The sequence below is a fragment of the Mesoplodon bidens genome (assembly GCF_964165515.1).
Source record: "Mesoplodon bidens genome assembly, chromosome: 1".
NCBI classification, from domain to species: Eukaryota; Metazoa; Chordata; class Mammalia; order Artiodactyla; family Ziphiidae; genus Mesoplodon; species Mesoplodon bidens.
In genome coordinates, this window is record NC_138176.1 from 14,965,886 (window position 1) to 14,992,106 (window position 26,221).

The 26,221-nt window shown below is 38.0% G+C and overlaps 1 protein-coding gene across 1 annotated transcript; it reads right to left on the minus strand.

The window, feature by feature from the left end:
• LOC308615384 (pancreatic triacylglycerol lipase) lies at positions 1 to 25,949 on the minus strand (the record flags this gene model as incomplete). The annotated part of the gene is made up of 13 exons (XM_081230778.1): positions 25,911 to 25,949; positions 18,477 to 18,522; positions 17,087 to 17,241; positions 16,363 to 16,485; positions 14,315 to 14,449; positions 11,912 to 12,023; positions 10,546 to 10,665; positions 10,310 to 10,429; positions 9,678 to 9,796; positions 7,434 to 7,563; positions 6,225 to 6,333; positions 4,897 to 5,061; positions 1 to 64 (listed from the first exon to the last, which is right to left on the minus strand). Exons 2-13 carry the CDS (start codon positions 18,520 to 18,522, stop codon positions 1 to 3), a joined length of 1,398 nt encoding a protein of 465 aa, XP_081086904.1. The 5' UTR covers positions 25,911 to 25,949.
• Between the last annotated feature and the right edge of the window lie 272 nt (positions 25,950 to 26,221).

The following is a 26,221-nucleotide window of genomic DNA, read 5'->3' on the forward strand; positions in this document are numbered from 1 at the left end:
CTAACATGGGGTGAGGGTAAGCAGAACATCTTCCCTCACAGTTTCTTGGCTACAGAAGTTGAACCTGGGGAGAGAAAACAAAAAGTCAGCTCTTCCTGACACACAGTTGGTGTGTTGAGTTTGATGACAGCCACTTCCTTCCCCTCAGTCTGAGTGAGTGGCACACACTGTGCCCCAAACTAGACACTGGCCGAATGAATACCTCTTGGGTATAAAGGACTGCATTTTCCTTTCTAATTTTATCCCATGGCTACGCAATAGCAGAAAGAAGAGGTATCATTGGACACTCCAAAGGACACGGAGGGTCCATCTGTTACATCCCCAAAACACCTACTAAACATGGCACACTGTCAGTGAATGCAACTGAGGAAGAGTAGGGTCAGCAGCATGACAAGAAATCAGCCAGAGTAAAAATCCTGAGGTCCTGGTGTTACACTGGCTAGGCATTCTTATTTTAATTCAGTATTGAATTGAAATGACTGATTTACTCATTAAGACTGAGCAATACTTAGGAGGCTTTGGAGCTAATTTTCTTTAACAAAATACAGAAGCATATGTAAAGTGCCTGGCACATAAAAAATGCTCAGAAAATGCTCTTTTCTCTTCATCTTCATTTTCTTCTCGGTAATCTAATGGCTAGCCAATGTGCAAATAGCAAATGAAAGGTTAGGGGCAGGACAGGAACAAAGATGCAGACGTAGAGAATGGACTTGAGGACACGGGGAGGGGGAAGGGTAAGCTGGGACAAAGTGAGAGAGTGGCATGGACATATATACACTACCAAATGTAAAACGGATAGCTAGTGGGAAGCAGCCGCATGGCACAGGGAGATCAGCTCAGTGCTTTGTGTCCCCCTAGACAGGTGGGATAGGGAGGTTGGGAGGGAGATGCAAGAGGGAAAGGATATGGGGATATATGTATACGTATAGCTGATTCACTTTGTTATGCAGCAGAAACTAAAACAACAAGGTAAAGCAATTATACTCCAATAAAGATGTTAAAATAACTAAATATTTTAAAAAAGAAAAAGAAAAATATTGGACAAGATGAAACTCAGTGCAAATTAGTGAAGGACTTGACTAAAAGCTCCCTCTCATTTGACGGCAATTCATAAGTTAATGTTATTCTTCATTTTTCCCACTAGAATATAATAAATTAAGATATACCATCAAAAAAAAACAACTAATATTGAAAAGGGTCACAAGAAATGAAGGGCACACAATATATATAAATAAAGGTGATCTGAATTTCTATTGCGGTAGTTAAGGATTGGCTGAAGTCAGATTTCCTGCACATGAATTCTGGCACTGAGCTGTCATTGAATTATATGTAAAATGGGGATAATAACAGTACTTATTTCCCATCACCACAATCAAGAGAGTAAACATATCCATTATTCCAAAGTTTTCCTCCTATCCTTTGTAATCTCTCCTTCCCATCCCTTTCCATCTTCCCTTCCCCCAGGCAACCACTGGTCTACTGTCGTTATAGACTACTTTGAATTGTGTAAAATTTTATATGAATGGAATCAAAGGTGTATGCACTCTTGTTCAGCTTCTTTCATTCAGTATAGTTTTGTCCAGTATAATTATTTTGAGATTCATCTATGTTGCTGCATGTATCACTAGTCTGTTCCTTTTCACTGCTGAGTAGTATTCCATTGTACAGAAGACCACAATTTGTTTATCCATTCCCTTGTTGGTGGACTTTGGGTTATTTCCAGATTTTGATTATTGCAATAAAAGGTACTATGAATTTTTATGTACAAATCTTTGTGTAAATATATGCTTTCTTTTCTCTGGGGTAAATACATAAAAGAGAAATGGCTGAATTGTAGGTAGGTGTATGCTTGGCCTTTTAGGAAACTATCGAAGAGTTTTCCAAAGTGGTTGAATCATTTTACATTCCCATCAACAGTATATGAGAATTCAAGATTCTTCACATCCTCACCAGTGCTTGATATTGTCAATCTTTTAAATTTTAGCCATTTAAATAAGTTTATGTTGGTATCTCATTGTGGTTTTAATTTGCATTTCCCTAATAATTAATAGAATATCATTTTCTGTTCTTTCACTTTTAATCTATTTGTGTCTTTATATTTAAAGTACATTTCATGTAGGTAGCATACAGTTGTGTATTGAGTTTTTAAAATCCAGTTAAACAATCTCTGCCTTCTAATTGTTGTATTTTAATTTAATACATTTATTGATATGGTTATTATCTTGCAATTTTTCCCTATGCTGTTTTCCCCCCTTTTTATGCCTTAAAAATTCCATTTAATCTCCTTTTTTTTGGCTTATTAGCTATAGTTCTTTGTTTTACTATTTTAGTGGTTGCTTTAGAATTTATACCATATATTTTTAACATCACATTTTACCTTCAAGTGATAATATTTTAACTTACATATGGTATAAGAACATTATAAGAGTATGTTTCCATTTCTCCCCTCCTACCTAATGCCTAATGGCATTGTTGTCATATATTTTACTTATACACGTTATAAGAGCCCCTCCCCCAAATATTGCCATTACTTTTTAAATTGTCAATTATTTTTAAAGACTTAAATAACCATATTTAAAAATCTCATATGTTTCCCAATGTAGTCACTATATCCTATGCTCTTAATTCCTTTATGTAGATTCTTTTACAACCAGTATAACTTTCCTTTCTCTGAAGACTTTCCTTTAACATTTCTCATGGTGTTGACCAGTTGTGATGAATTCTTTCAGCTTTGATATGTCTGAAGAGTCTTTATTTCATCTTTTTCTTTGAAAGATACTTTTGTGGATATAGAATTCTAGGTTAACCGTTTTTTCCTTTCAGTACTTTAAAGATGTTGTTCCACTGTTTTCTCACTTGCATTGTTTTTGATGTGAAATCTGCCTGTAATTATTATCCTTATTCCTCTGTAGGTAATGTGTGTTTTTTCTCTGGCTGCTTTTCAGTTTTCCTCTTTATAACTGGTTTCAAGCAGTTTGATTTTCATGTGTGTTGGCATAGTTTTCTTCATGTTTTCTGTGGTATCACTTGGATCTATATGTTTACAGTTTCCACTATGTTTGAAATTTTTGAAGCCATTATTTCTTCAAATATATATTTCTCTCTTTCCTCTTTTGGAGTCTTCAATGAGAACTATATTAGACTTCTTGAAATTATTTCACAGATCACTGATATTCTTTTCATCAAAATTTTTTTTTCTCTCTGTGTTTCATTTTGGATACTTTCTATTACCTCTTCAACTCCACTAATCTTTTCTCTCACAATGTCTAATCTGCTCTTTCATTTCAGATATTGTAGTTCTCATCTCTAGAAATTCAACTTGGGCCTTTTTTCTATATATAGGCCATACCTCTACTGACCTTTTTAAACCAATGGAATACAGGTTTAATAGCTGTTTTAATGTCTATGTCTGCTATTCTAACAGTTGTGTCTGTTCTGGTTTGGTTTCAATTGATTGATTATTCTCATTATAGGTTGTGTTTTCCTGCTTCTTTATATACATGGAAAACTTTCATTTAATGTCATATATTGTGGATTTTAGCCTGTTAACTGCTGGATAATTTTGTATTCCTATAAATTTTCTTGAGCTTTGTTCTGGGGTGCAGTTATTTGGAAACAGTTTGATCCTTTCAGGTCTTGCTAATTCTAGGCTAATTTTTTTCCCACTACTGAGGGAAGACCTTCTTAAATACTCTACCCAACATTTCCTGAATTATGAGCTTTTCTGGTCTGGTTGGTGGAAACAAGTACTGTTCCCAGCCCTGCAAGAGTACTGGGTACTATTCTCTATAATCCTTTCAGATGGATATTTCACAGACCTTGGCTAGTTTCCTCATATATGTGTGCTGATCAGTACTCTGCTTAATGTTTAAGGAAATTTTCCAGCTCTCTGAGATTTCCTCTCTGTAGCTCTCTCCTCTCTGGTCCTCTGTCCTGTGAAATCCAGTTGCCTTGGATTTTTTGGATTCTTAGTTCTGTTTCTTCAACTCAGGTAGTTTACTGGGTTCTGCCTGAATTTTTCCTCTTTGTGTGACATCCTGGAGACTCTTTAAAGGCAGTAAGCCGGGACAATTTTAAGACTCTACCTTATTTGTTTCTTATCTCTCAGAGATCACTTTCCTTTGTTACCTAATGTTCAGAGTCTTGAAAACTGTGGTTTGATATATTTTGTCTGAATTTTTGTTTGTTTCAGTTGGGAAGGTAAATCTGGGCTTTTGCTACTCCATCTTTGCCAGAAGCAAAAGTCTCTACACTGGACTTATATGAGGACTGAATGATATGATGGCAGAAGCAGCATAGCACTGTGCCTCAGAATTTGGTTTTATACTCAAAACACTTGGGCTGGTATTGGTATTGTTATGATTATCATCATCATCATCACCTCATTGCTTCTGGTAGTTCACTATGGTAAATATCTGTTGGTTCACACATACTTTAGTCTTGATTAGAACCAAGGGTTGACCTTTGTCTTCACTAAAAGGACTAATGACACAGAATAATCTATCTGTATTCCTTGATAAGTTAAGTGTTTTCTCGGTAATTTAAGTGGCAGTTTGGTGAACCCAGGAAGCTTGGGGAAGATACACATATTAAGCACACACACAGCACAGGGCACAGCTGCTAAATGAACTCTTTCTTTTCACCTTAGGATTGCGAAGCCAGATTCTCATTCTAACACTTGTATCTGATCATACAACAGTCATCTACAAATCTATCAAAGTTGTTTTCCTAAAGAGGTACACTTTCTCCTAAAGAAACAAAAGGTATTAGGAAGCTGCGGTGACTGAGATATAGGAGAACCACTGTAGGTGATTTAACTTAAAGTTGTCTTTCAGTGGGAGTAGAATTATAAATGTGACTCAATGCTTCAAATCTCTTTGGATTTTTATTACTTACACTTCTCCATCATTGAGTTCCACACTGATCTTGGATGCTCCCACTCTGGGTAGAGTTGGGTTGATCACATTATTGTACCAAATAAATTTAACCTTCTGCACATTTCCAACTTCCACATCTGAGTCAAATTCATTGGAATGAGTACTGTCTGGTTGGAGAGTGCCCCTTGGGAATGGAGAAATTAATAAAAACATACATGAATATACATAAACATACATATAAATATACACATGTATGTTTCTAAAACCAGTTAACAATGTATCTCTAGTAAGATGATTGATAGTATATTTGTGAATCTAATGGTTAAATAAATGTAGACATGTATGCCAACTCAGTGGTAGTTCATTTGCCATCAATAACTCATACTTTGAGTTATACTTTGAAGTATCAAAGTATTATAATACTTTGAAGTCATCCTTATTTTAATAAAACTTCAAACATGTTATAGTCACAATCCTCCCACAGTTTAATAAATGATGACATCATTATATCATCCTTTTCCAGTTGTTTTGTGGGTAGAATAATTATTTAGTGATTATAAATCAGATGCCATGCATCAAAATAACATCTGTGGTTTTCTCAGGAAATAGCAGAGAAAAAATTTAGAAATAGAGTTCTAAAATGTATTAAGGTACAAGGGTGAAACAGTCTCTTCCTTTTAATGACACATGGCAGTACTATACTTCTGAAGGGGTTCAGAACAAGTCTCTCCAGAATGTGCCACTCTGGCAGGTGGACTATTTTGAGCTGAAGGAAATCAAGACCCAGCAGATTCAAGGATAACTTTTACCTCTCCCTTAACTGCCTAAAAGAATTTAGATAGAAGGCCTGGTTCAGGAAGGGAACTATCACCTGAGAAAACTACAAGGAACATGGGCTAGGTGTGATAGGCTGGCGGGGAGCTCAGCTGGGCCTGGAGATCAAATTCCCCTCCGTGTCCTGTTGTCTCTGCCTGTCATGGCAAACCTTTGTGCGCCAAACATTTGTTCTTCCCATCTTACTGTGGCTTGTCTTTCTCCCCTTTGAAGTCCCAGACCCCTGTCCCTTCTCCTTAGCTCAGAATGGCATATAAGCCTCAACTGTCTCACTGCTTGTGGGTCTCATATTCTTCTGGGACCCCCATATGTACATAATTAAATTAATTTTTTCCCCTGTTAATCTGTCCTATGTTAATTTGATTACCAGACCAGCCAAAGAGCCAAGAAAGGTAAAGGAAAAAAAAAACTTTCCTTCCCATATAGTAATGAATAAACTCTTATGTCCATGACATACATTGTATGTGTGAAGTATCCCAACATTGAAGGAGCTTAGAGTAGTTGTTTACTCACTTGAAAATTTCATACTGCTTAGAGTTTCCTCTATCTCCAAACAAAGAAACTAGTATGTGTCCTCTAACCTTCTTTCCAGACAGTGTGACAGTCGCCTTATACCTCCAACCTGCAAGGGGGAAATATTTGCAAAATATCAGCTTTTGGAAAAATTATTCTGGAAACAGGCTAACTTGGATTCCACTACTGCTGAATTTTGAATAATTTTTGTATGGTTTTGGTAGTTCTTCTAATCAAATAGTGATGGCTATTCCTTTAACTAAATGTTCAGGGGGCAGACATTGGGGGAGGGGAGGAACACAGACTCTTTCCAAAGTCAAAAGATTTCAAGCCAAGGGACTAAGTTATATATTTTGTTTTCAATTTTTTTAACCTAACAATTTATTCTTGAACATTATAAGAACTTTATGTTAAAAGATAATGGAAAAATAATAGTGTGGTATTTTCATCAGTTTATTTCATTTTTATAGATCACAGAATTTTAGAGTACTGTCATCTTTTTGTCTAAATGATCTATATTTATCTTTACCATTCTATAATTCAACTCTTCATCACCATTGGAACTGTATTAATTTATGGTAACCATTTTATGGTACTGGTCAATAGTGAACCACAATTTTCTGCCATTTAGAGCTAGCCTGGGCCAAATTGGGAAGGGGATAAAATTTAGCTTTAGTTTTTACAATGCAGCTAACCCTATTGACTCCCATCCAAATAGTTTTCTTCCTTTATTACCCAGAAAAGAAACCCAGGGTCTGTCCCCAAGTCTCACCGTTCCTGCATTCTCTGATTCCCATCACACGTGGAGTCTACAATCCTAATATCTCTTGAATCTGTCACCTCCTTTCCACTCCCACAACCTCTGCCTTCTCTCTCCTGGGTTACTTTTCTGCTTGTAAAAACCTCAGAATTTTGCACAGTGAAACTTTTAACAGAGTATGAAGAGGCTGGAGCAGAAGAAGCCTCCTGAATTCGGTAGCAGAATCAACTGTGAAGAAATTTATTTTTGCATCATTGATAATTCAGGCCCTAAACTCTGTTCTGCCACCCAAATTAGCATGTTCACATTGAGCATGGCATTGATGTGTTTTTCCATTTTGGGGAGGAGTGTTTAAAACTTTTGTACAGAAAAGCAATTTCACACATTTCCACTGCACGTGATAAGATACCTAGTATTGAGAATTTAAGACAAATAAAATAGGGACTTACGGGCAAAATTGCTGGCATCACCGGTGTCTAGATAAAATATCTGGCCCACTGCTTTGGTTTTCCCAGGAAATCTATCAGCATAATGACCCATCTGCGGGCAGCCTTCACTTGGACAGGGGAAGCACTTGTTCTAGGGAAAATAAACAAATGATGAATGAGGATGCTCTTTTTGTAAAAGTGTACCATCTTATTCCACGTGTTGTTGAATTTTCAAATATTTTAAAGCCAATCGTCTTCTGATGGTAAAAGAAGACTTTAACAGTGTCTCAACAAAGGTTAAAAATGGGTCTTATTATTTACAATGATAAGTCAGCAATTTCACTATTAAATAACGTGATACTAACATAAATATTATAAAAATTAATTGAGAGAATTTATTTATTTATTTATATTTTAATCCTCTCTCTTTTGCCTCTCTAAGTTGTTCCAGTTGCCCCAAGACACCCATCTGCCTTTAGGTGGTTAGGATTTATTTTAGAAAAATTGCAAAAGAAAGAGCAGGAGGTGATAATCAGCTTCTGCTACACAAAATAGGACTCACTGGTAAGACAATAGACTTAAAAGTCAAGCTTTTCTCAATTTTCTCTAGCTCCCACTTAGCATATCAAGTCTGGAAGATTCAGATCTCAGAATTCTCCCAGTGTGAAGGGAAGATGCTCTAGTTGGTCAGTCAGGCTTAGCCATGAGGTCTGGAGAAGATGGATATCATATAGGAAAATGTCCTTTTTTCGTGGGCCAAGAAGAGAGGGAGGGGGATGAACAGAGGGGGAGGCAGATGGACATAAAAATTCCTGCTATGAAAGGGCAAGGCTGCCCCACAGTAGAGGCAAGTGGTGAACTCCTGAATCAGTGGACCAGATGGGGACTGGGTTGAATCTCAGGGTCCGCATTCAGCAAAAGCTAAGGGAAACTGAGCCAGCCAGGAAGAAATGGCCAAAGCTCTCTGAGAGCATTGCCCAAGCCAGTAGCTTGGACCTGCCCAGACATCACCTGCAGATGGCAGCTATGAGCCCGTCAAGAAGGTGGACCCCCAAGCTTCCTCTCTGCCCTCCACACACACACTGACCACCACCACCATGATCACCTTGCCCAATACCAGCTTGGAGAGAGGTGGTCCAAAGGCTGAGAAATCTGCAAAACTGAGAATTTTTTCCTATAAAAGTGTCTGAGCATCACTTAAAAGGACTGTTTATATTATTGAATCAGATTAAATTTTAACTGGATGAAACCTAAAGCTTCTGTGTTTGTTTGTTTTCCCCATTACCTAGAAAATGAGGATTTGGGAAGAAAATAAAGTTAGACCAAAGAAGGGGTGGCGTTCTTGTTGCATATGCAAGCTACACTGTGAATAAAATATGCACCCATCCCCTCTCCCCTACACATAATAGCTAACATTTGTTGAATGCTAATTATTATATTTTAGGTTCTGGGCTAAGTAATTAAAACATGTTATCTTATTAAATCCTCCCACCAAATCTATGGAATCTACCATTTTATTTACATTTTGAAGTGAAGAAAGTGCCTTAGAGAAGTTAAGTATTTTGCCCCAAATCATTCAACTATTTAATGGTAGAACCAGGAATCAGGTCCTCTCTCTTCACTGCTAAAGTATATCTACTTGATAATTATAATTTCACCTAGCACATTACTTGAAAATTTATATATTAACTAACATAGAGTATACATTTTTATTTGAAAAAAAATTATTGTGAAAGGAAAAGCAATAGTAAAAACAAACCCAGGCAATTGATATGTCATATTCAAGATCAGATTTAAGGATCCCAACTTAGATATTTAGAGAATACCAAAAAAAAGATGAACACTCAAAAAAAATCTTGGCAATTATGAGACTGCACAGAAATGTCCACATGTCATATACCTTTATAAGGTTAACATTTAAAACAAGTTTTTCATGTTCATCAGCATCCTGCAACCATAGATCAGGTTTCCATAGACAATTTTTGCACTTAGAATTATTTCCAAACCAAGTGTGAACATTTAGCTGACACATACAGAAGTGATAGAGAACAAGGTAGATTTGGGATATTTCAGTTTACAAGCACATTTCCCTAAAGTTCTCCAATGCTTTATCACTATTAAAATAAACATGTATTATTGAAAGTATAAATCATGTGGCAGTCATATAGTAACATTCACTGAATGCATGTCATGTATAGTGAACCACACTGGTCATGAGAAGCGATGGTCACAAAATTCTTTAGGTGCAAGATAGAATCTACTTACTGCACAGAAAACACTGTAAGAGGCACAAGGAAACCCAGCAAAGCCATCAGGGTTGAGGATGCTATCAGCATAATACTTGTAGCTTCTTAAGTGATTACAGGCCACAAAGTTGCGAGTTCCTTTAAAATCAGACATGATTACACATCAGTGACAGATTTTATTTTTCCACGTTAATGTCATGGTCAGAATACAGTTGTTGAATAGATTTTTCTAATTAGTGTGAACTCATGGCAGTCACAGAACAAAATCAGTTATGAAGGGTAGTTTTGATTTGAGATGCAATCAGAATGTAATGTAATCTGTTTAAGATTATAATAGTTATGCCATAGCTAAATGAAATGGAAAAATAACTCTAGGAGGAAAAGATTGGTCTGTAAGGGATAGGTATGACTGAGTAATGTATTCCCTGAATTAGATCCTTGAAAAGTTGACTACAAATACACTTTCTTTCCTATAGTCTTCTCATGTCCACTTCCCCCGGTGAAAACCTGTATCGTGGGGATACAACTAAAAGTTCTTTGTTATAGAAAATGTGAGACCTGTAGAATACCAAAATATTTAGCAAGTTTATCAAAAGGAAACACAGATCCCCCCCACCAAAGAAAATCTCTTCATATACATAATAGTTGTACCTTCCCAGATCCCATCTATGTCAATAATCTCAGAGAGAGCATTCTTCTTACATCCGGGCATTTGCTTTCCTCCATTTGGAAAGAAATCTAGGTGGCCCACAGTTTGGCTCATTCCAAAACCTGAGGAATTTTAAAATATGGGAAAGTTGATGTTAATGTAAAGACTCAGAACACTCTAAAACACTCTCATGTCTAGACTCAAAAGACACTCCAGGGGGACAAATTGAGGAACTCACCCAGGTTGGGGATTATGGGGGCAGCGTCTGTGTGAATTACATCCACAAACTGGGCATCGCTGGGGTCCAATCGGACTATTTCAGGTGTGCCCTCAAAGCACGGTTCTGCTGGATCCAACCCTAAAATAGATAGGATGCGTCACGTCAGTGTCTATCAGTGGACGTGCATGTTCACCTTTCTCTTTACAGATCTGAGTGCAGCTTTGGTGGTAATCATGAGTGATGTGTGCAAAGAAATAAGTTGGTTCTTCCCTATCTTACCAATTTCTAAGGGAAATCTGTGTCTAATTTACTATTTGCATTAAAGTGAGTTTTCCTCAAACCATGGAATTTGGCCCTACTTATGGATGCTTAGTCATTGGGACAATCCCTGTCAATAGCACAGTTACAACAAAAGAGCCAGACTCTGGGAAACACTGGACTCCTAAGAGATTTTCAAGCTAAAAGAGTTCCACCTATACTATAAACTCCTGTGAGGGCAAGGATCTTGGCTTTCACAGTCACTGCGACCACAGCTTGGCAAGTGCCTGACTGAGCAGGCTCTCATAAGCATTTATGGACTATGAGAAAGAATGTTCTCTCCAGCTAGTTAAAGTGATATTCCAGATACCCCCAGCAATGCAAATGTAACCAACTTATCCAAAGTATTAAAAAAGAGAATCAGGGGGTCGGAGACAGGGGATTTGGGAAGAAAATAAAGAAGGGAAGATGCAAGAATAAAGTAATCATTTCCTGAAATAGTCACTTCTCAGATCCAGGATAGCAAAGTCTTTCTTATAAAGCTACAAGGTTGTTGTAGGACCTGGGTATCCAACATATGACTCCATTGGCTAAAGGCAACCAGTCTGAGATTTGTAAAATCATATTTTTTATCTAATTAGCAGCATGTAGCCCGGGCAGCCCAGGGCACCCAGACTATCTGTCCCCACCACTCTTGGGTTGTGGTTCATGAGGACTGGACTAATTATCAATTGCTATGAAGCAGAATATAATTAATGATACATTTTTTAGCTCTTTGGGTTTAATTCTATTTCTTCTATTATTTATGCCATTTCTTCTATTCACCAAACTCATCCTTTGTGAATACCTGACAAAGAGAAAATAGATATGAATAAGACTTCCAGATGTTCTTAATTCACATTTTAGTCACATGCAGTATTTATATGTTAAACAGGGCTCTGTAGACTAAAGATTGGTATTAATAAATTCATAAGGTCTCAGAACACACCGATTTCTCTGATCATGTGATCTAATTCGGAAAATGTGAAAACTTGTCTCCTCAGGTAAAAGCAGGTCTGTGCCAAATTTCCGTCCTTTTAGACCCCATATAGGCTTCTTTTAGTCCAACTTTGCAGCTTTGACCAACCTGTGATTCGTCCAATGGTCCCATTTGTCCTCCTTCCTGACTCCCCAGCAGCGTGGGCACCTAGACTGTGGCCAATGACATGGACCTTGGAAGGTGAGTATCCAAATGATGACTGTTGGAAAGAAAACCTCTTCAGAATGTTTTCAAACTAGCAAAATTCAAGATGGGCAGAAAAGAGAATGCTCTGAAAACTCAATTTTTAAGAAGAGAAGCTTCTCCTTTAAAGCAATCAATTTTCATGGATTTTTTCTTTTCATTTATCACGAGAAATGGTGATGGCGTAATGTTTAAACTGGTGGAAGTACTGTTCTCTTTTATTGTTCTACTACGTAGAGGGGACCCTTGATGGATATGAGGACTTGTTACCCAGAGGTGTGAAGCAAGTATTTGGATTGGAAAGTAATAATTATTCTTCAATAAATGGTGTTGTGAAAACTTGACAGCTACATGCAAAAGAATAAAACTGGACCACTTTCTTAAACCATATACAAAAATAAACTCAAAATGGATTCAAGACTTCAATGTAAGACCTGAAACCATAAAACTCTGGGAAGAAGCATAGGCAGTATATGTTCTTTGACATCCATCTTAGCAATATTTTTTGGATCTGTCTGCGCACGCAAAGGAAACAAAAGCAAAAATAAACAAATGCAACTACCTCAAACCAAAAAGCTTTCGCACAGTGAGGGAAACCATCAGCAAAACAAAAAGGCAACCTACTAAATGGGAGAAGATATTTGCAAATTATATATTTGGTAAGAGGTTAATATTCAAAGTAGACAAGGAACTCACGTAACTCAGTCTAAAAAAACATAATCTGATTTAAAAAATGAGGAGAGAAACTGAATAGACATTTTTCCAAGTCAGACATACAGATGGCCAACAGACATATGAAAAGATGCTCAACATCACTAATCACCAGGGAAGCACAAATCAAAACCACAATGAGGCACCACCTCCCACTTGTCAGAATGGCTATTATCAAAAAGACAACAGATAATAAGTGTTGGCGAGGATGTGGAGAAAAGTGAACCCTCATGTACTGTTGGTAGGAATGTAAATTGGTAAAGCTACTATGGAAAACAGTATGGTGGTTCTTCAAAAAATTAGAAATAGAACTTCCATATGGTCCAGCAATTCCACTGCTGGTTATTTTTCTGGAGAAAATGAAAACATGAATTCCAAAGGATATATGCACCCCTGTGTTTATTGCAGAATTGTTTACGATAGCCAAGCAATGGAAAAAACCTAAGTGTCCGTCAATAGATGAGTAGATAAAGAAGATGTGGTACAGACATACCATGTTTTATTATGCTTTGCTTTACTGTGCTTCACAGATATTATGTTTTCTGCAAACTGAAGGTTTGTGGCAACCCTGCACTGAGCAAGTCTATTGGCACCATTTTCCCAACAGTATTTGTTCACTTTGGGTCTCTGTGTTACATTTTGGTAATTCTCACAATATTTTAAACTTTTTCATTATTATAATATTTCTTATGGTGATCAGTGACCTTTTTTTTTTTTTTTTTTTTTTTTTTTTTTTTTTTGTGGTACGCGGGCCTCTCACTGTTGTGGCCTCTCTCGCTGCGGAGCACAGGCTCTGGACGCGCAGGCTCAGCGGCCATGGCTCACGGGCCCAGCCGCTCTGCGGCATGTGGGATCTTCCCGGACCGGGGCACGAACCCGTGTCCGCCTGCATCGGCAGGCGGACTCTCAACCACTGCGCCACCAGGGAAGCCCAGTGACCTTTGATATTACTATTATACTTGTTTTGGGGCGTCACAAACTGCACTCAGGTAAGATGGTGCACTTAATCTATGAATGACCTGCCAGCTCCACCAACCAGACATTGCAATATATATTTTGGCACCTGAAACTAATAGAATATTGTGTGTCAACTATACTTCAATTTAAAAAAAAAAGAAAAAGAAAAAAAATTTTTTTAAAAAGAAAAGAATAATGAAAGCAATTACTTAAGCACTTTCAAGTTTAACATTTTCTAAGTTTTTAGTTACCAAATCAGGTTAGTTGATCATTGTGCTTCTCTTAAAAAAATAAAAACAAACAAACAACAAAACCCCTACTTTAATCTTCAGGTTGACATTATCATATCAACTTGGCTTAATAACTGGTAAAATTAAAAGAACTAATGATGGAAATCAGTAGAAACAATCTACCTGGTTGCTTGAATAATAGCACTTAAAAATCAGTTTATTCACCTTAATAGACATATTGATGAAGCCCAAATCTAGATTCTTTTTTGGCATTTTTCTTTTCAATCAAGGAGAATGCCAACTCTAAGTAAAAAAATACTTTACCAATTATTATACATACAGCAATTTTTCTGGAAGAGAATCCAGAGAGCAATGTGCATGGGCTTTTGTATAACCCAGAGGTAGTTACCTCAAGAACGTCAACGAAATACGCCACTTCTGCTCCCACAATCCGGATGTTCTGTGAGGCTTGTGTGTATCCGGTTCGGGAGCCACCTTTCCAGTCCACACAGATGCAGTTCACACTTTCCACGATGAACAGGTTCTGGTGGAAGAGACACAATAAATAAGTAAATAATTCAACATCTTTCCTAATTACTAATTAACACTCTTGAAGACTAGGATAAATTCCCTCCTTGACCTACACAATATCATGCTCGCTTTTAAACTCCAAACCAATAAACAAAACTTTTAATCTGTTATGGTTATGGAATCCTTTTTAAAGCTTAACATTGTCTCCAAACTAGAGATTTGGCCATAATGGGAACTGGATTCTTGGGATTTCTACAGCAACAGTTGCATAGACATTTATTGCAGGGAAAAGTGTATAAAATGTGGTACAATGGGTTGTCTCATTAGAGCATCATAAACTTCACAAGACGTTGTCCCTGACTAGATTGAACCTCAGGGCATTGCCGGTCTTGTTCCCTTCTGTACCCTCAGTGCCTGGAAAAGTTCCTGGCACATAGTAGGTACTCAGTAAATATCGACTAAATAATTGAATAAATGAAAAACTATGTTAGGACCCTTTAAATATAGGTATTGAAGGCAAATGAATCAGCTTTTCCATGATGGACATACTAATCAAAATTTTTGTATGAACATGTTTTATTGTACATGACTGAAGTTATTTCACATAAAAATATAAACTTCCAGATATCTACTGGAAGGCTTTTTGGATGGGGGTCAATGATAGTTTCGTGAATGCTAGATCTGGCAGGAATTCTATTGATTTGAGTATTTATTTATGCATATCCCCACCATTTTTCCAAGAAGAATTTGAGAATGCAGCAGTCTTAGAAACCATCTCCAATTGTTCCATTTTACAGATAGAAAAATCCAAAGAGGGGAAACGATTTGCTAGTGTCCTGGTTAGCTAAGGGTAGAATCAGAACTTGAATCTACGGCATTTAACTTTCTAATTTAATGTACACATTCCTCCATTATAACGCCCAAAGCCAAATCAAATGCAAGAAAAACACATCTGTTTTCGGATCTCAGAAATAAATTGTATACGCACATCTGAAAATCTACATACCTTTTGAGCTGAGAATCATTTATTTATTTTTTCTTCACTGTAGTATAGAAATCTATTACTACCCTCCCTCCTTCCCCAGCCCAATAATCATCAGCTATAAATTAATTTCCGAAGACAAGTTGTGGTTTTACTGATTATTTTTAAACTTGTGTAGTTAATTCGCCCCTTCATTTTAACGGTCTTCAAGATCAGTCGAAACTCTCGGGAGTTAACTCAGATCAGCCTTTGGCTTGAGTCACAGGCAGGCCTGAAATAAGACCTCTAAAGAAATGATTGCATCTTTGCGCCACAGCTGGCCACAAAATCTTGATGAAGAAATGAATCAATGACAATGTTCCTTAAGCACTAGCAGTTATTGGAAATTTTATTCTGTTTGATTTTCTGCCTTTTGATTCTTCATTATCACAGGGCACATAGCCAAAGGCAAATTTAAGAAAATAGGATCACTACTGCTGAAACAACAGAAGCCAGAAATGAAAATCTACACAGTTTTCCTAGCTATTGCTACCATAGGAGATAAAAGGGAAAATAATTAATTTGGGCAAAATGAGTTATCTTAGTTCTTCACACAGAAATCAAAGCCTATTGAAGAGACTAAAAGCTATTGAAAATGCAACAAATGTCACATCAGTATGGCAACATCTGTTGCTAAAATTTAGAAATATCTCTGTATTAGTTATTAAATAATCGCTGCCCAGAGCCACCAAATGCCTGCCAGCCTTGCTGGTCTGACTGTCCCAGGTCCCCTCCACCCCGTGTCACCTCCTGGACCTCCTCTGGGAACCCCAGGCCCAGTGGGGTCAGAGGATCCTCCAGCTTCATGGTGGCAAGTATCTGTCCTGCCTGGGTGGGGCCTTGCCTTCTCTGTTGTTAATCATCACTCTGGAAACAAACTTCCCTTAAGAGATTTACAGTCTCACCTTGCAAATGTTGTGCAGCCAGTTTTCTTCTCCCTTGTCTATGAATCCATGAATAATAAAGACAGTTTTTCTATTTGTTTCAAAATTGGAGTCTGTGATAGTAGATGGATCTGCAATGATTGCCTGTTTGGGGGAGAAAAATGTTTAATGTCAAGTTTCTGAAAATATCAAATAGAATTGTTACGAGGAGGGAAGTGGCAGATGGGAGAAGACTCCTGGGACTTGGGATCCTTGTGACTAAGGATTCTCTCATTACAACCAAGCTATTCGCAATCATCACCAAGTCGATACTTTCCAGATGTCATAAAATTTTTGCATTTGCTCTACTTGGGGTAATATGTGCTATAATATTGGTGGTAGGGTCTTGTCTCCACCCAAAGGAAGACTATGTACGTGTGTGTGTGTTTTTATAGATACAAAATATGTTGGGAGGTTATACATAGTACTTAGAGATTATATATATGTAATATCCATATTTAGAATATTGTATTAAATGGTACCATAGAGGTAGAATAAAAATAATATCAAGTTAATGGATACTTTAAACAAATTATCAAAAAAACCCTTAATAATCAAGTTATATAAAATAATACGGTCACTGTGCTAAAAGTCTACAGAGGTGCAAATTCCACTGTCTGATTTGTTCTCTTTAGAAGACAAAATTCAGTACCCTTATTACATAAAACAGATGAAACTTAGTTCTGAAAACCATGAGTGTTCTTACTTGAAAGGTGTCTGGGTTCTCGTTAGTGTATAGGAGGAAACGAGTGTTGACATCTTCTGGAGACCAGGGCAATATTTTGAGGGGTCTTTCTATAATTCCTGCCCAAGGGGAATCATCACTGAAGCAACCAAGTCTTTCATAGCAGACTTCTTTTCCTGCAATCAATCACCCAGAAGTGTTAGTTTCACCAGAATGCTCTTTTTGATGGTCTCTCTGACAATATATGAGTTAAACTACACTTTGTGGCATGTTTTCTTTCTCCACATCCTCAAACACCTTCCTTTATACACACTCACAAAACAGCTTCAACAGACAACATCTCAGCTAAAGACAGGCTGCTGCTTCTCATTTCCACTATGTAGGACCGCCTCACTCCCCTTCTGTCTCTGTCCAGTCCCATGCTAGGACTCATTTGAGCCTCTCAACTCAGATGTCTTCTCTGGGCCATTGGTGCCCAAGAAGGGAGCAGTCTGGTGTCCCTAGGTCTTGGTAGTAGGGGGTGAGGCGCTTACCTCCTCGTAAGCATCTTCTGGCATTGGGCTTTGGGCTTTGGGTTGAGAGCTTAAGTTTCGTGCAAATGCCAAAACTTTACATCTCTCCCTGGGTGAGTATTTAGGCCTCTGACCTATATTTGAGGGGCATCCTGGATTCTTGTGATGAAGAAGCTGCTCACAAATAATCAATCAGAAAGCCCATGGCTTGACACAACTCTGTGCTTGAACGTTAACCCATAAAAGGACAACACAAAGGAAGGGTTCTCCAGGAGGGTAAAGTCTCCATTAATAGTGGGAGCAGGAATAGGAGGAGTAGTTGTTGTAGGCGCTGCATTCTCGATATGTGCCACGTGCTGGGCAAGATGATTTACTTGACTTATCCCACCTAAGTCTCACAATTACCCTACAACAGGGGTGGCCCAGTTCACAGATGAAGATAGTGAAGCAGAGAGAGGTTAAGAATTTTACTTGGGGAAATACAGTTGTGGCTGATGGAACCAGGGTTCAAACCTTACGCTTGACTCCGAGCTAGGGCTGCTAAATTTAGCAAATGAAAATACAAGTTTGAGTTTCATATAAACAATGAATTTTTTTATTATAACAATAACAATAAATTTAAATTTTCTTAACTTTAAGTTTGATTTATTATAATGATAAATTTTATCATGTATATAACTATGTCACATATTCTTTGTTTCACCTGAAATTCAACTTTAACTGGGTGTCTTAGCTTTTATCTGGCAGCCCTACTCCCAGCGTTTGTGTCCCTAATCATGGATCTCTCCCCCTTGCTCTACTTCTCAGCCTCATAGTAGCTGGAATTCAGGTGTTGTAGCCCTTCTTCCAAGTATTGAGCAGCAAGTCTCTTCCAGCATGACAGAAATACTTTTTCTTACCTACTACTGCTCCCAGCAACAGCGAAAGTGTCCAGATGAGCAGCATCTAAATAAAAATTTAAAATATAATTAAGTCTGGCTAAGTAAGTTTGTAAAAGATTGACATAAGTCAAGTTCAGTTAGACCTCTGAGGGAAAATGGGTAAATTCGACTAAATTAGACTTGGTAAACATGTTCCAGACTCACCATGGCAGTTCTGTCAAGTTCTGCCCACAAGACAGCACCTAGAGGTCCTTTTATAGGCAAACCTTATCTTTTTGAGCAGTTCCATGGAAAAGTGGCATGAAAAAAGAGGAGGTTCCAAGGGTGTATTTCTAATTTTAATCATAAATAAACCAAGATTGATAGAGCAGGTAAAATTTTCCACAGTACTTTTGGAAAGACGAGAAAAGGGTAGAGAAGAACAGTTCTCTTTCAATGTGCTTACACAATGCTTGGAATCACCATAATTTCATTGTAGTGAAGGTTCTAGCCTGCCCATTTTTTAGTTTACAATTCTCTGTGCAGGTCTGTGGGTATGGGTGAAACTAAATTGTTTTCATAGATGTGATAACAGCAGTCTTGACCACAAATACTAAAAGCTTACCAGCTCATGCAGTTTTTGTACAACCTTGCCTTACCTTCCAAAACAGTGAAATAGAGGCATTTCTTCAAGAGAGTTCACTTCTTTTAGGAAAGCTGTTGACAGTTTATTTTGATAGTCCATAGGACTTGTTTATTTCTCAACAATAACATGGAGGAAAGAAAAATGAACTGATGAAAGGAACTGGGGGTACTTCTAAGAACATAGAGGTGAAATCAGTGACCCCAGCACCCAGTGAAATTATGCATAAGAGAAAAACAAAATTCAACTTGGAAAACAATGGTCTGGGAAATATAATATGGAAGAGAAGCACTTGATAGAAAAGAACTGGTATGTTTTCAGTTGGTGATCGCATTGCTTAAAATTCACTTTAAAAAGACTGGGATAGGCTACCACAGTTTTAAGAGACTGGAGCATTTGGCCTGAGAGCATCACAGCTATAGGTCGAATCACGTGAAATTGTCATGTTTGTAGGTCAAACATGGTCAAAGAATTCAGTTCCCTGGCAAAGTTTACAGGTACAGAAAAAAAGCAAGAAAATTATTTGTGTACGAAGAAAATTCAGGAATGGTGGGCAAAGGAAATGTTAAAATCAGGACAGAAGTTGCAAGGAAGGAATCCCATGGATGGGAGCAGTGGCAAAGTCCAACTGAATCCTCATGTCTCAGCATTTAATCCTATCCTTAGGGACTCTTCTCCAGCGCCGATTCGGTTGGTGTCCCTCTCCCCTCTAGAAACACCTCCCTTCAGAAGTAGCCTCATTTGACACCCATCACAATCAGGTGTGGATCATAAACTCTGAGCAGGCTGGAATTCTCCAGGCCTTGTCTTACGTCAGCATCTAGCCATGTTGGCGTGAAGCAGGCCCTGAACACGTCCCCCATGAATGAACGAACAAACGAATGAGGACATGAAGATAAAAAGCAATATAGTTTGAATAATTTCTATAGGAACAACTGCCTACACAATCTCACAGTAAAGAACTGTGATTTTTAACAGAAAACAAGCAAAATAAACAAACCAAAAAAAAAAAAAAAAGGAGCCAATGTTCACTCTGGAGTTGACTATAAAATAAAATACCTTCTGTGTGAATTACCAAATAATTCACACAAAATTTCTAAGTTGGCATTTTAGATAGTACAAAATTTAACCCATAGTTAGGGAGATCTTTGTTCAATATAGGTTGTAGAATTAGGACCAAAAGTCACTAAATTCTGAAACAGAGACTAGAGTTCATGGGGAATTGTTCTTTTTAATAAACTAAAATAAGTTCAAATTTTATAGTGTTTTGGGAAGAGTCAATTGCCCAAACTGTTATAAAAGCTAAGAAAGGAATTGTATGTAATCAGCAATCTATCATGTCAATTCTGGATGAATGACTTCCCCTACATTCAACCTCGCTGAGCCCTCTAGTTGGGTTGTAAACTTTTATGAACTATGTTGTTTCATTCAGATCACCAACATGCTCTCTATGTCTGTTCATAGTGTGTATAGGAGAGATTGCTGGCCTCTTCCTACAGGGAATAGAACTCTATTACCCAATCTGTCTTGCAGTATGATGTGCCACGTGATCAACTGGCCAATGAGATCTGAGTGCACACATGCACATCAGTGCTCGTCCTGTTCATAAAACACCCCCACATGATCTGCTGTGTGCCTTCCTTTCTGTGGCTTGATGCAGACAAGAACAGTGACTTTGAAGGCCATGTGTTGAAGCTGGTGGAACCACAAGCTGGAAGGAGCCTGGGTTCCTTGCTTAGATGAAAGCCACCCATCAATCGCAAACACCCATTTTGAACTTTACATAAGCAAGAAGTAAATTCCTATTATGTTAAGCCACTGATATTTCAGGGGTACATCAACTAGCGTTACCTCAACCAACAAAGATTATTTTATTGTACAATGACTTCTCCTACTTCCAAGAACAGTTCAGGTACCAAATATTGAATCCTGGGTTGCAAATTTTACCATGAGATTTGGATGCAAGCATTATGCAAAACATTAATACTTTGCCAGGTGATTTTCCAATTCTTGGCTTAAAAAATCCCCTTTCCTGCCACTTCCCAAATTATAAAAAGTAATTGCCCAATTCTTCACTCTATTTTTGTAGAATTCTAATTTTACTGGGTATTTTTCAGTTCAGACCCTGATAGTGACCATTGTTTCACAAGCAACCTGAGGCCATATGATACTTCAGGGTTTAGTGAGAATTCACCCTGTGTTGCCTGGGCCCCCAGATGCAACTTACTTGTAGTTAGAGCAGTTCAGTGTGCTGGGTACCTAAGAAACTCTCAAGCACCACAGGCAGGTGGATTGGAGCTACCACCAAAATCCTGCTGTCCACTAGCTTTTGTTCCTCCTCACGTCTCAGGATTGTGGGCTAGAGGGTGGGCCCTGTGAAGGCTGATAGAGCCACGGCAGTCCTTCTCCAGCTATTGCATGGCATTGAAAGTGGCCTTTCATTGAAAAATAAGTCTATGTCTCCTGGATTCAGCGGAGCACTACATAACACTGATTCCGTTTTGACTCTGAAACCTTGGACATTTAAAAATAAAAAGAGACACTTAGATGTTTCTAATCCAGTAGCCATGTTTGCAGAGGAGTTAAATATTGACATATGTTTAGGCTCTGATTCTGGCAACCTTGTGATAACAAACTCCAGGTGAGAGAAAGAAAGACCCTGGGACACCTGTGTGGCCAGATAACTGGCATGTTAGCCAAACGGGGTCTCATTTACTTAACCTTCAGAGAGCCTGTCGTCTCCTCCCTTATCCTGCTCAGCCCACAGCCAGGGCCTTCCATGGGAGGGAGAATATGCCTACCTGAGAATGCCAGACTTCCCTGAGCAGAAGGAGACTGCAATAATCTGAGGGTTATTGTGGCCTCACACCTTCCAGAGCAACCGTCCTGCCAAATGTGAGGTGTTTCTGGGACTTCCCTGGTGGCGCAGTGGTTAAGAATCCGCCTGTCAATGCAGGGGACACGGGTTTGAGCCCTGGTCCGGGAAGATCCCACATGCTGTGGAGCAACTGAGCCTGTGCGCCTCAACTACTGAGCCTGCGAGCCACAACTACTGAGTCCACGTGCCACAACTACTGAAGCCCATGCGCCTAGAGCCCATGCTCTGCAACGAGAAGCCACTGCAATGAGAAGCCTGCACACCGCAACAAAGAGTAGCCCCCGCTTGCTGCAACTAGAGACAGCCCACACGCAGCAGTGAAGACCCAACGCAGCCAAAAATAAATAAATTAATTAATTAAAAAAAAAGAAAAACCACTTTATAGCTGAGCGTGCTTATTAAAAAAAAGAAAAAAAAAAAACGTGAGGGATTTCAGTTCACCCAGACTCAGGGACTGAAATTATAGTCAACCCTCCTCTGTTATGTATGAAGATGGTTTACTTTGTGAAAAAGAAGAACAAGCATACTTAAAATTTTATAGCATTAATTATTCACTATTACATACTTATAAAGTATGCATTTAATGTCCTGCAGAACCTGTGGATGCTTTAGCTATTTTTCTTATGAGGATAGTGAGACTCAGAGAGTTTAAGCAACATTTCCAGGGTCACACTGTTGGTAAGCAGGAGAGCTAAGTCTTGGGGACAAATTCTTTCCTCCAGCTCCAGATGACTTGTGTAAATCCACAAAAGGCCATGTTCTCCAAGGCTGTGTTACAGTTGATCTAAAAATGGTCAAGAATGGGTACCGTAGGAGATGTTAAATGTGTATGTATATATATATGTATAAGACTGGGTATCTGCTTTCCAAAACAAAGCCACACATATTTTTTAGATAACTTGTTTTATTTGTATTTTGTTCCCTTACTACTAATGCAGCAAATGGCAGTTTTTTTTTCAAATGGAAATACAACTTTTGTGATATTAAATATGATAATCATTTCTTTCCTGGGCCATCACAGTAGTCTTCTAATTGCTCTTCTTGCCCCCAGGACAGTGTCTATCCTCTACCCACTTCCTGACAGTCAGGTTTAAAATGCAGACTGGCCACTATTGTTTTTAAAACCCCAGCCCTGTGCTTTCTAGATCAGCACAGCCTAATAGGAATATACTGTAAGCCACATTTTAAAAAGTAAAAAGAAATAGGTGAAATATATTTTAATAACTTATTTAATCTAAAATACCCAAAATATTATCATTTCAACATGTGGCACATTTCAAGGGACCACATGTGCCTAGCACCTATCATATCGGATAGCACAATTCTAGATCAAATTAACTCTTCTTATCACAAGTAAAGCTTTACAGATATGGTTACCTTCTCTGAGGTTTTTAACCTTGTTGCATACCCATTTGGTCCATTTTCCAGCCACTTTGAACTCCTTTCAAGACATGAGCTCTCAAGAGAGTTTAATGGGATCCAACTACAGGGTACTTAAAGAATGGAATAACAAGATTTTCCAGATGTCATTGAGCAGGAAGAGACAGCAAATAGGTAGAGAGATGCAAAATTCAACAGACCCAGAGATCACAGCTTGGATACCGAGAGCTATGGTGAAAGAGGGACAAAAGAGAGATAGCAAGCAAAGGAAAAAGGAAAAAGAAAGAAAGAAAAATATTAACCTAATAATTTGTACCAATTTTTTTTTATACCTAAGATGCTTTGGGGATCAGACAAATAGAAACGACCTGAAGAACCTTACAGAGAGGCAGGCAAAGCCAGAGCCTGTCTCACCATGTGCATTTCATAACCAACATTGTAAGGCAAGTAGCAAAGTTCACTTAAAAAATTATAAGCTGAAGGATTTCTACTTCTAGTAAGGATGGAGCAATGGTATCAGACTTCCCCTTTTACCATAAATAATTAAAAGTTTGGAAAAAGTATACATATAAATGATTTGCAAAGACTGAACAATGGCTAGTACAAGACTAATAAATGGAAAAAAACGGAAAACAAATGAGGTGAGACCTTCAATCACTCTGGCATTTCCTGGACCCCAGCACAAGGAGGGAGATTCCTATTAGAGCAAGGCACACTCATTTTGCTGAGGAGATAGAGAGCAGAGGCTGAAGTAGTTAGAATTTGCAGAGCAAAGTACTGGAGAGCAGGAAGCTATGAAGATGGAGAGTTTTCAGAAATTGGCCTGGGTGTCGCTTGAATCTTTGGATAAATACTAAGCTGTGTTTGCAAAGAGTAAGATCTATAAGGCTGATTAATAAAACAACTGTTAGGGAAAGATCATCTATTCGAGGGAATTTATAATCTAACAACTCCTGGAGTAATTAATAGTGCATAAGGAAAATCACAGTCAACACAATAACAGATAATTAAGCCAATTACATTTTTTTTTGTTTATATGATGACTATAACTTAGTCTAGAGAATACTGAACACGTAGCTGAAAACCAAATACTTCAGATGAGGCAGTAATTTGGATAACTGAAGTTATATTAAATATAGTTTAAGGTTAAATTCCATTTTCTCTTAAATATCCTTTCCTGGATAAGCAGTTATATAAAGTATTTCTTTAATGTATGAGAAAATTGTATGAGTCATAAAAATTACTGGAAATAACATCCTATTTTTTATGGGTGATATCATTCCCTAGTCATTGCCATGTCATGACAAATACTTTCCTCAATTAAACATTACAGGAAGGGCAAAGATATCTTGCAAAGCTCTCTGAGTTGAGAATGCTATTAGAATAGCCACTTCTTAAGTGTTTACACACCATAAATTCTCTTATGAAATCAGACTTGATTACACATTAAAGACAATTATTTTCCTAGTTAATATCCTGATCAGGATATACCAATGGGATAGATTACTGTCAATTGGATCAGAATCACATTGAGAGACAAATTACAGTCATGAAGGAAAATTTATACCTTATGATTCATTTTTTAGTTCCCAAGAGCTGTTTTGAATAGTTAGATCATAGGTAAATGTGTGAAAAAATTTAGAAAAAAGATTGATTCCTTTAGATGAGTCTAACTCAATGGCTAATCAGGATCAGCTGAATGTTTATAACAAATATAATTTCTCCAACAGTTTTCCTATCTTTCCCTACTCTAGTAGAATCCTCACAGAATACTGGAAGTTTTCGGAATAATATTTGAAGTTCTTTTGCATAAAGAAAAAGAACTACGTAATATCAACTATTTAGCAAGATTGACAAAACATAATACTTTCCCAGGGAAATCTCTTTATACACATAATGGTTTTACAGTCCCCAGACTCAGTCTCCATCTGCAGAGTGTAGGAGAGAATTCCTTTTACATATGATATGTCTTTCCCTTTATTTGTTAGAAATCTGGATACCTGCTACTCAAAGTGTGGTCCATGGGCCAGCAGGGTCAACGTCACCTGGAAGCTAATTAGTTAGGAATGCAAAAGCCACCTGAATCTGCTGAGTCGGAATCTGCATTTTAACAGGGTCTGCAGGAGATTTTGTGGCACATTGAAATTTGAGAAACACGAATCTGGATGGCCCCAATTTGGCTCATCCCAAAACCTGGCATACTTTAAAAGGGAGAAGGTGAGGTTACTAAATTGCCAACTAAAGAATAAGAGCTGATCACCCTTGGAAACTGGGGTCAAGAGCTTATCCATTTGGAGATGTTGGGAACTGCATCTATCAATACAAATATAGCAAATGAACCCCCTGAATGAGGTCTTTAAAGCACCTGACCTGGGGTAAAATTTATATGGGAAACACATGCTCTACCAACTCCAAGATTAGCATCAATAAAAAAAGAACATCATGCTTACCACCTACCCCTGGACACTGGATTTCTAATCATGTGGTCCAGGACTGAAAACACTTGGAAACCACTCTCACAGGCTAACATATAACTATTTGAAGTTCCCTCTTAAATGTGCTGTGTTCTTACCCAGAGCTGCAGGATGGACAGGCTGTGATTTGTCTGGTGGCCCCATCTGTTCTCCTTTCAGCTTCCCCAGGAGGCTGGGAGCCCAGGGGCCTCCAGTGATGTGAACCTCAGAAGACAAGTGCCCACTTTTGGAGAGTAAAATGTTTCAGAATGTGCCGAAATGAGTCAATAATAAAATAGTGTATGCAGTGGGAACCTCTGGCACCTTGATTTGCCAAGATAATCTGACAATGACATCTACAGAGGAACAAGGGGATTTAGGTCCACTCGAGGGAAGATATGAAAACATTCCAAATATTCCTTAGCCATGA